The following is a 10,946-nucleotide window of genomic DNA, read 5'->3' as shown; positions in this document are numbered from 1 at the left end:
CCGGGAAAGAAATTCCCGAATTAGTCGGCAAAGAGGGGAGAAGCTTTCGGGATAGTGATCTAACGAAAATTGGTGGCCCTGACAAGGGCCGTTTTTCTGCTCCCAAACACGAGAGACTTGAGCCTTGTCGATCTTCTTTCTTCAGCAGGATCACAGCCATGACGATCTATTCCCTACGGATGGCCAAGCGAAGATGACAGGACATGATACTTGTCACGGATTACCCGCTCCAGAATAGCTCGAGCTAGGAAGTAAATCGTTTCCCAATAAAGAGAGCGACGGCCGGCGAGCGCTCCTTGAGCGTCGTGGGACATCGTGGATCGACAGACAACACGCTACAGACGTGGTTGTACAGACGACACGCTGTAGGCGACAGGAAATACACACGCACCAACTCGAGCGGATCAACCGCGAGCAGTGTTTCTGGTTTCATCCACGGTGTCACACGAAAAACCGATATTCGCTCCCCGATCGTCCAGTTCATGGTCACCCAGAACGGAGTCTTCATTGCGACCGATCTCGGGACGTGAAATTTGGTGTCAGAAGCTTAACAGAATCCTAGTGCCCCTTCGACCACGCGGCGATCAACTCTCGAAGTCGTCTAAGGCACGAAATCATCGGCGGGTCAAGAGCAACGAACAGCCATGTCGCTCGAAAACATCGAAGAATACGCCGTGGAAACTCCCCGCAACCCAACGAAGGAAGAATGCGAGATTTTCAACGCGAATCACAAGCAGCGAGCGGCCCTTCGAGGCCTGCTCACGAAAGCGTGCAGGGCGTCGGACGAGTTTATCAAGAAATACGTGCCTGGCGATTCGTCGCGACGCGAAGCACTCACCCATATAACAAAAATCGAAGGTATTCTCAATCAAATCGAGAGCCTCGACAAAATCCTCATGCCTTTCGCGGCGACCCTACAGCCCGAGCGGCTCTCGAGCTGCCTGGAAAAACAACTCGGCTACAGACAGGCAGCGGGGGTGGCGCTCCTAGACTTGAGGGAATTCGTCCGAAAGGCAGATCGATCCAGTGCAGCTGGGGCATCCCCTTCAAAACCCGATAAGTACGGTGCAGCCGAATTGTCACGAGATTCAGACCAACAGCAAGTTACGTTGCTCCAGCTCGCACCCACGCCGAATGACATCCCGAAATTTTTTGGAGAAGTGAGACGCTTCCGCGAGTGGTGGCAACATTTTGACTACGTCGTGGACTCGAAGCCTCTTCCCATCACAGAAAAATTCCGTCTCCTGAAGCTCTCCCTCCGCGGCCAGGCGGCCGTTTCCGTGTCTGAGTTCGGTCTGGAACCGTCGAACTACGAAATCGCGAAGCAAACACTCAGGGATCGCTTCGGAAAGGTCTCAGATGCGAATTCTCAGCACGTCCTCGCCGTCATCGAGCTTTGCAAGCAGAAGGACAACTTTCGAAACAACAAGGTCAGCCAGTTCGTAAGTCTAGTCTCACAGAACGTCAAAGCCCTTGTGGGCGCCGGTATTCCGTACAGTACGTTATCAGTAACCCTGTATTCTGTCATTCGAGAGGCTCTGCCGGAACACCGTAGAGAGGAGTTCGCTCTGTGGTCGATGGACAGCCCGGGCGTATCGGACGACGATTCTTGCGACCTCGAGCGCCTCATGAAATTTCTACAGCGTTTGGCCGACTCCGAACGAGCGGCGGTTAGTCATTCGAAGACCGATTCCAAATCGTTCCGCGGTAACCCGAGGAGGTCGTCCGAGGCCCGGGCTGCCAGCGAGCCGTGGCAAAAAGACTCCTCCAGTGCATTCACGACATCTAGCAAGCAGGTAGACCACTCATGCGTGTTCTGTGGCGAAGATCACTATAGTTTTAAATGTAGGAAGCCATTCACGGTAGACGAGCGGCGATCTCTGATCGAACAAAATAAAGCCTGCATGAAGTGTTTACAAAGGAACCATCTCGCAGCGAACTGCAGCCGGCGTCCCCCGAGGTGCCCAAATTGCAGAAATCGCCATTACGTAGTCACGTGCCCAAAACCGTCCGGCGACCCCAGCTCGACGTTTGGCTCCACAGCTAACTTCGCCAGCAGAGACAGCGGCGGGGCTCCCGACGGATCTTTCATACTTCAGACGGCACACGTAGTCGCACTATGCGGGAATAATTCGACCGTATGCAGGGTCCTCATAGATCAGGGATCCGAGCGATCTTACGTTTCATCGGCCCTGGTCAACAGATTGAATTCAATTCCGATCAGCTCTGTCTGGCTGAAACTGTTGACGGTCGGGGGAGCCGTCTCCCAAGTACAGCAATGCGGCATCCATGAGATCTCACTGAGAAGCCGGTTTTCGGAGAAATCCATCATCGTAACCTGCACTCGATTACCCGAGATCACCAAGGGTTCCCTCCCAACGATTAAGAATTCGCTCGGCCTTCTCCCAATCGCAGATTCGTCGGATCCGTCGTTCCCAAGGGCCATCGACGTTTTGCTCGGCGCTGACGTCATGGCTCGCTTGAAGTTGAAGATTTCGCACGAGTTCAATAACATGGTTGCAACCGAATGCATCTTCGATTGGGTATTCAACGGAGTCGACGTCCGAAGCCCCTCAGAACCGGTAACGAATTCCATGTTCTCGATTTATTCAGCTCACGCCAGCTCCTTCCAAGAGATTTCCGGAGGTTCGCTCTCGGCAACAGATGAAACAGACCCAGCGGACGCCATTGATTTCCTCTGGAACGCTGAGTTACTGGGCGTGGCTCCGAACGAGGAACAAAGCGACGTGAACCTCGAGTTAGATCAATTTTTCTGGACCCCTATAGTCAGAGCCCCAAACGGTCGGTACACGGTGTCTTTACCGTTCAAACAGAATCTCGAGGCTCTGGGCGACAACCAGAAATTGGCGCGGGGCCGCCTGTCCTCTTCCCTCCACTCAAATAGAGGAAACCCTTCGCTCATCATCGCAGTCGATAGAGAGATTACTGGATACCTCGCCAGGGGCCTGGCCGAACCAGCCAGGGAGCGCTTGCCGGGTCAGCCGGCGCATTATCTGCCGATTCTGGCAGTCGCAAAAAAGTCGTGTTCCTCTCGAAACGTGCCACCCTAAATACGCGTCGTCGAGGACGCGGGAGCTCGAAGTAGGGACGACGTTTCGCATCAGGGTCCTTCCCTGCTCCCATGTTTGATAAAATTGTTCATGTTCTTCCGATCTCAGGAGTTCGCTATAGTCTGCGACGTCGAAAAGGCTTTCCTCCAGTTCCAGATAAACCCGAACCAGCGAACCTTCCTACGCTCCTTATGGCCATTGGGCATAGCGGAAAACCCTAGAGTGCCGGTTCGAGAGTTCTGGAACACGGCTCTCGATTTCGGACTGGTATGCTCACCATGGCTTCATTGTGCAGGCACCCGATACCACCTCGACTCAGAAATTCGTAATCGCCCAGCGGACGCTGACTGGTTGACTGTCGTCAGAGACCATTTCTACGTCGACGACATTTTCTCGGGTGCATCTTCCGTCCAGCAAGGCATTGATCGCATCGATACCCTCCACGAGGTGTTCGCGAGCGGACACTTTCCCCTCCGGAAATGGGCGACCAACTCTGAGGATCTCGGGAAAGCATTGGTCGAGAGGTTCTCAGAGGTGAACGTTTCGTTCGCAGATACGAAATACAAGGTACTGGGCGTGCTCTGGGACCAGACCGGAGACGAACTGGGTGTTTTCGTCGAGAACGCTCTGTCCCAGTTGGACCAGGATCCAGTTTCCAAAAGGTATCTTTTGAAGGGCCTCTCGCAGGTGTTCGATCCTTTGGGTGTCCTCTCACCCGTAGTCATTACCGCAAAAACACCACTCCAGAGACTATGGTCCGTGCGATGAGATTGGGATGAGCCGCTTGTTGGCTCAAACAGGGAGGCGTTCCATTCTTTCCGTAACATGATAGACAACACGTCCACGATACGAGTACAGAGATTCATATTTAGCAGACAACAAGTACTGCGCAGAGAGCTACACGTCTTTTCGGACGCCAGTCTCTCCGCATACGGCGCAGTGATCTACCTGAAAGAAATCCTCAAGGATTCTACAGTACAGGTCTCATTTCTCATATCGAAGGCTAGGGTCGTTCCGCTCAAGGGAGCCTGGAACATACACAGGTTAGAACTTCTAGCTGCGGTGGTCGGTGTTCGACTTCACGAGAAAATTTTGGGATCGTACACGCTGGATCCGGACGTTTCCATGTTCCACTGCGACAACGCAGACGTGCTCGGTTGGTGTCGCAGCGAGTCGGATCGGTGGAAGCCGTTCGTGGCGAACCGAACTTCCGAAATCCGCGCCAAGTCCGATCCGGCAAACTGGCGATACATTCCTTCAGACCTCAGACCGGCAGATATTCTCAGTCGAGGAAGACCTTTGTCCGATCCGGACACACTCGGAGTCTGGCTCAAGGGCCCACCATTCCTATCCAGTCCGGTTTCAGCCGATTTCGAGCACATCTTGAAGAACTCGGAGACTAAGGATCTGCTCTCGGAAGAGAGGAGGACCGTTTCGTTCACGACCTCCGAGGTTCCGAGAGTGAATCTCATTGACGTCGAACGGTTTTCTTCGTGGACCAAGTTGGTGAGAACGCTCGCATTCGCTCTCCGGTTCGTCAACCGCTGTCGCAAACGGTCAGCGGAGCGATCGCCTCACATATCAACCGAGGAGTTCGCCAACGCAGAGATGAGACTTTTCGGGAACATACAAGCAGCGCACTTCAGCGACGAAATTCGGAGCGGTCTGTCAGCCGTCTCCAAGTCGAGCAAACTCTTCCAACTCAGACCCTCTACGGACGGCAAGGGCATCATCAGATGCCGCTCACGCCTCGAGCGTTCGACTGAAATGTCGTACGACGGAAAATACCCCGTAATTCTTCCTGGGTCCGACCCGGCCGTATCCCTTAACGTTGCTCGGGTTCACGGCGCACTCTGCCTACACTCCGGAGGCGTGAACTTGGTCATGCATAATCTACGAGCCAGAGTCCTCATACTCGGCGCTCGACGACAGGCAAAGAGAGCTGTGAAGACCTGCAAGGCGTGCCTCAGATTCGATGCCACACGAGCCGACGAGGTCACACCTCCGCTACCCGAGTTCCGAGTTGACGCTGGATCGGCCTTCGGCGTCGTGGGCGTCGACTTTGCCGGGCCGATAATGGTCAGAAACGACGCGGGTGCCAAATCGAAGAGCTACATCTGCCTTTACGTCTGCGCATCAAGAAGGGCTATTCATCTCGAGCTCGTACCCGATTCGACGTGTTACGAATTCCTACTTTCGCTGAGGAGATTCCTCAATCGTTTCCCGTTCGTATCGACGATCTTCTCGGATAATGCGCATACGTTCAAGCGCACCGAGAAGGAGTTGGCGATCATCAGATTCCACGTCAAATCCAAAGAGGTTCAGGTTGCCCTCGCTGGGTTCGAAGTTCGTAGCCCGTGGCACGGAGGTTGGTACGAACGCCTGGTTCAAACAGTAAAACGTCCATTACGGAAAATTCTCGGTACCAACGTTCCCAAGTTTCGCGAGTTAGCCACCGTTCTGTCGGACATAGAGAACATGGTCAATCGGAGAACCCTAACCGTCGTTTCTCAGGATCCCGACGAACCGAGAGCCCTCACCCCCCTTGACCTGATTTTCGGAAGATCTGCTAAGGTCGTCGTCCCGAACACGGGACCAGTTTCGGATTCGCACAGGACGCAAACTCCGCGGTACTGTCAGATCGGTGGAGACACCAGCAGTCACTTCTGAATTCCTTCTGGCGCCGTTTCCTCAAGGAGTATTTGCCGTATTTGAGATCAGCGCATTGGCGGAAATCCGTCACTCCGAGACCGCTGAAAATTGGCGACGTCTGTTTATTAGAAGACCCGAGCCCATCGCGAGCCTATTGGCCACTGGCCAGAGTGACAGCAGTCGTCGGAGGAAGGCGAACAGATTCTCGACAGAGATCTTGCTCCGTAAAATTTCCGGATGGCCGAATCTTCAGGAGGTCAATCCAGCTCTTATACCCGCTAGAAGTACAAAAATTAGTGAATCGTGGGCGCAGGCCGCTTCGAGATGCACATCTTATTCCCTTTTCTTTTATTGATCCGTTCGCCTGCGGCGCTTATCCTCGCCCGGAGTTCGGACAGAAGTACAGGATTGCACAACCCGCCGTTCGTCTGCAGTGATCGTTTTGTCAGGCCCAATTTTCGGTGAATTCAAAGCCAAGAACAGCATGCCGCACATATCGCATTAGAAATTGTTAGTCTTGAGTCCCTTAGGGTGGTGATCGCGATTCCCGACCACCGGGGGAGGATGTCACGGATTACCCGCTCCAGAATAGCTCGAGCTAGGAAGTGAATCGTTTCCCAATAAAGAGAGCGACGGCCGGTGAGCGCTCCTTGAGCGTCGTGGGACATCGTGGATCGACAGACAACACGCTACAGACGTGGTTGTACAGACGACACGCTGTAGGCGACAGGAAATACACACGCACCAACTCGAGCGGATCAACCGCGAGCAGTGTTTCTGGTTTCATCCACGGTGTCACACGAAAAACCGATATTCGCTCCCCGATCGTCCAGTTCATGGTCACCCAGAACGGAGTCTTCATTGCGACCGATCTCGGGACGTGAAAATACTAGACTTGTCGGTGTCGTATCCGTTCGGCATCCTGTGAAATACAGTATGGTCATTTAATTCAAAATCATCCGAATATTCCTACTAACTTGGAATAAAAGGATGAGCACAATAATGAACGTCAATCGTGATAGCTGTCTGCGGCTGCGTTTGCCGTGGGAGAGCGGGACGTCGCTTCCATCCTAAAGTTGTCGGCGAGTCCTCGCAGATAGTCGATCGTCGTCCTCGAGTGGAACTGCCGGACTATTGAGAGGATGCCATTGTCACGGCGGAGCGACCTCGCCGCCTGGTGACAACCGTAACCGACCGATGTAGTCGTCCTCGAAGTAGTTCAGCACTGGCATCAGCTCTGCAGGCAGCTCGGGTGCTAATTCGCTCATGGCGGTATCAAGATGCTCCGGCGGCACAAATGCGAGCGCGGGTATCGTACGCGCCCATAGAGCGGAGTCGTCGTCACGATTGTAACGTTTCATGAGTCCGAGATCCGCCAACTTTAACTTCATATTCTTGACCAGATGGAAGAGACAACCATCCATTTGGGCATTCGTCGCCGAAGCCAGAATCTCCGATGAGGAAGTTCTCCGAGCGTCCCGGTGCTGCTTGGTATACCGAATAATCGGGAGGAATCATTATCGAACTACGATCAGCAGGAAGGACGGGGGCACTAGCGCACGCCTTCCGCACTCGGTTCAGACTCTTCGCCAAGACTCGGTTCATCGGAAACTGCATGTGCTTAGCCGTCGATGCACCTTGTTGAATGCTGTTGATAAGCTGGGCGGGAGTCTCCTGACTTTCAACGGCACGGCTATTCAACGTTGTCCTCCTGACGGCGACTTCGACGGCGGCTGCGTCCGAGGGATCACTGTGGGTACCGGAGATTCTGAGCGCTTCACCGGAGAGGACGAGACGATGCAAACGAGTCTTGCACGCTCCTCTGAATGGGCAGCGCCAGAACTCGGTACTGTGATCCGCGCTCATCCGGTCGAAAACGTAAAGGTGTCTTTCGTGAGAAAACTTGTCTCTCCCACGTTGGGATTTGACGGTTTTCGGAGACTCGGACATCGTGTTGTTGGTCGCTCGGCTCGCAAAATGGAGATTGGCGGACGACAAGTGCGCGAACGAGTCCAACCGAGAAGACGTGCACGCACCTTCTTACGGACTTTTTTCGTGCGAATGTGCTTCGCAGCAATGACGCACGACGCCGCGCGGATTCGACCTTACTGTCAACCCGGGAGCAAATCTCCGACCGCAATCAGCCCGGAAGCCCAGAATGCTACAGGGCTCGCCGTTCGGTCATGAACCTTGAGCAATCAGAGTGGTCCATGACTCGTCGTGAGGAGCCCCACCTAATCGACGATTAAGACGAGTCACAGGGTCAGAGGGGTGTCATTATGTGGCCTGCATAAAAGTTAAGATGATTGCTGTTATAAGATGATTGCTAATCTTTTTTACCCTGTCTCCATGGCTTTCCCGGCTAATTCTGAAATTCCTATGCTCCTACAACCATCAGGTATTAAGGCAAATGAGCCAAGGATGAGTCGCTCTAAGGCAGGGGTGGCCAACCTTTTTCGTCCCGCGGACCACCAAAGTCATGGCGACGGACCCCGCGGACCACCAAAATTTAGGTCACCCGTTTTAAAATCAGAACGCGAGAAGAAGGGGGCCAGAATACATCAAGAATGCACTTAATTTATCTTCATAGCACCAGATATTTCACCTCTTCGAAATACAAGCATGATAGAGATAGCAAAGAGGAGCTGCGCAGGAGTTTTCACAATCTCCATGGACTCCGAGTTCGAAAACAATTAAGAACGTTCACGCAACCTACGTTAACGTGTATAAATAGAATTAGTGCGATACCTGTGCTTGCTTCGACGACAAGATCGCGTCGATCTGAGGCGCTAGATTCGTAACTCCTAGTCGAAGTTCCGCGTGCATCTCGAGGGAAGTCCGATATCTAGTCTTGATGGCAGTGACAGATGAAAACGTTTTCTCGCAGAGGTAAGTTGTGGAGAATTGCACCAAAATCTTCATCGCTTCCGCGCTCAGCATCGGGTATTCTTGTCCAACTCCGAGCCAAAAATGAGCTCTCGACAACGAAGCGTGGAACTTCATCTGCAGGCTCGCATCTGAAGCGAGATCCAGCAAGCTTTCTTTCCCTTTCATGCACAAATTCGTGTCGTCAATTTTCGCGGTGAACGGATCCAGAATCCAGAGACTGCCATTTCTGGGATCTTCTTGCTCCGGGTAGTATTTACCGAACAAATCCATGAGGGTTTGTAAATGCTCCCGGACGATTACGACCACTCCCTCGCTGAGGTGATTCTGCTTCGAGAACTCATCGAAATTAGGAAACATCGGAAAATCTTTCTCTGAGACTGCGGCGTGCCAAAGAACTAGTTTTTTACGGAAGCCGTCAATCTTCGCTCGCAGCGTGAACATATCGCAATGCTTCCCTTGTAAGGATAAATTCAGCTCATTCAAATGAGAGAAAATATCGGCCAAGTATGATAGTTTGGCTTTCCAATCTACATCGGACATGATAGCAAGGAACGTCGAATTGTTCTGCTGCTGGAAAAATACCTTAACTTCTTGCAACAAAGAAAGAAGTCGATTGAGAACTCTCCCACGAGACAACCACCTGACTTCTGCATGCAAGAGGAGATGGGGAAAACTGAGAACCCATTTCCTCACAGAGAGCTTCGAAGATACGCGAATTCAATGGTTTGCAACGAATCTCGTTCACAATGCGGACCACATCAGACAAAACGCTGTGCAATTGTGGAGAGAGTCGTTTCGCAACCAGTTGTTCCCTATGTATGATGCAATGGGTGCTCAGCAAGTTGGGGTGTCCGACCTTCTTGACTCTTGCTGTGAAACCCATCAGACGTCCTGTCATATTAGCGGCTCCGTCCGTGCATACCCCAATGCAGTTCTTCCACGGTATGCTATGATCTTCGAAAAAGCCGTCAAGGACTCGGAATATTTCGGAGCCAGTTGTCCGACCCGGCAGTTCCACAGAGCAGAGAAGTTCCTCCAAGAGTTCTCCGTCGTGTTCGACCTTGACGAAACAGACCAATACGGCTTTATTCGTCAGATCTGTTGACTCGTCGATCTGGATCGAGTAGAATGTCGACTTCTTGACCAAATCGATAATTTGATCTTGGATGTTATCGGCCATGTGCTCGATTCTCCGTTTCACCGTGTTCGCGCGACAGGGAAATACCTCTGAGTTTCTGGTAAGCGTCGTGTCCGATCACCTCCTGACTCGCCAGTAGGATGCATGGTTTTATCAATTCCTCGCCGATGACGTATGCTTTCTGTCTTCGCGATTTCGAGCGATATCAGATACGAGGCTCTCATCTGGGAGTTATTGTCACCAAGGGTCATATTTCTCATTGAATTCTGTTGCTGCTTGAGTTCGTCTCGCATTCTCTGAAAGTACTCCAACGGTTTGCAAGCCAGATCGGGATGTTTCAAATCTCGGTGCCTCTGAAGTTTGGACGGCTTCATTCCTTCATTCGATAGGCACTCCGAACAAACAATGCACAGCGGCCTAGGCTCGAATTCGCTACCGGGCTCTTGAATGAATCCGAATCTGAGATAGCTCGCATCGTACTTCCGCGTGCGTTTGTACTGCTTTTTCGGCCTCCCCGATGCCGCTATTCTGCCACCTATCCTGACCGGAGAGAAGTTCGAGGTCCCAGATATCTGTATCTCCGACTCAATTAACGGCATGGCCTCTTCCTCCAAGTCAATAACAGGATATCGTACTTCCCCTTCAGTGGCTAGCTCTCCAAAAGATGGGTTGTCATCGGCGTCCGCGGAAACGTGTTTTCGCTTCCTGAAGAAGCTCTGGATTCTGGCCTGACTCTTCCCGCCCATTCCGAGGAAACTGCTGGGGATTCTTCAATGAACTTGGGTGACGCCTTCCGGAAACAAGGCTAGAAGCCAGGCTCGAGCTCACTCTCGATCGAACAGTCCGCGGCGCGTACACATTCGACTGAACCCATGTGCGCGATACCCAAGCACAAATATTTAGGAACGGACGTTCCAAATCGAGACGGAATCATCTGCTCGCTCGGCGTGTGGTGTGTGAAACTTCGACACGCAGAGCACAGGTACATACACAATCACGTCTCGTATCCAATGCGCCTTCAGCAGCACGCGCGGCCGTCTCATGACTGACGCACATAGGGCTGTGCAGATTCCGCCGCGAAAGTCATGGGCTGTGCTCGTGTCAGATAAGCTCCCTCTGGTGTAAACTGGACAGAATGCTCCGCGGACCACCAAAATATAGGTCGCGGACCACCAGTGGTCCGCGGACCCCCATTT

The 10,946-nt window shown here is 52.6% G+C and overlaps 1 protein-coding gene and 1 pseudogene across 1 annotated transcript; one reads left to right on the top strand and one right to left on the bottom strand.

Moving 5' to 3' along the window:
- The first annotated feature begins 644 nt into the window (after positions 1–644).
- On the top strand, positions 645–6,228 carry LOC100906971 (uncharacterized). The gene is given in 4 exon segments (XM_029113003.1): positions 645–3,032; positions 3,180–5,700; positions 5,703–6,026; positions 6,158–6,228. Coding segments are annotated over 4 exon segments (5,304 nt in total).
- A 2,231-nt stretch (positions 6,229–8,459) lies between these two features.
- Positions 8,460–10,496, bottom strand: LOC100906826 (SCAN domain-containing protein 3-like; annotated as a pseudogene).
- Between the last annotated feature and the right edge of the window lie 450 nt (positions 10,497–10,946).

This window comes from Galendromus occidentalis, unplaced genomic scaffold (genome assembly GCF_000255335.2).
Source record: "Galendromus occidentalis unplaced genomic scaffold, Mocc_1.1 scf7180000075875, whole genome shotgun sequence".
Classification (NCBI taxonomy): Eukaryota; Metazoa; Arthropoda; class Arachnida; order Mesostigmata; family Phytoseiidae; genus Galendromus; species Galendromus occidentalis.
Note: the sequence above shows the minus strand (reverse complement) of the source record. Positions and strands in the feature narration are given on the sequence as shown.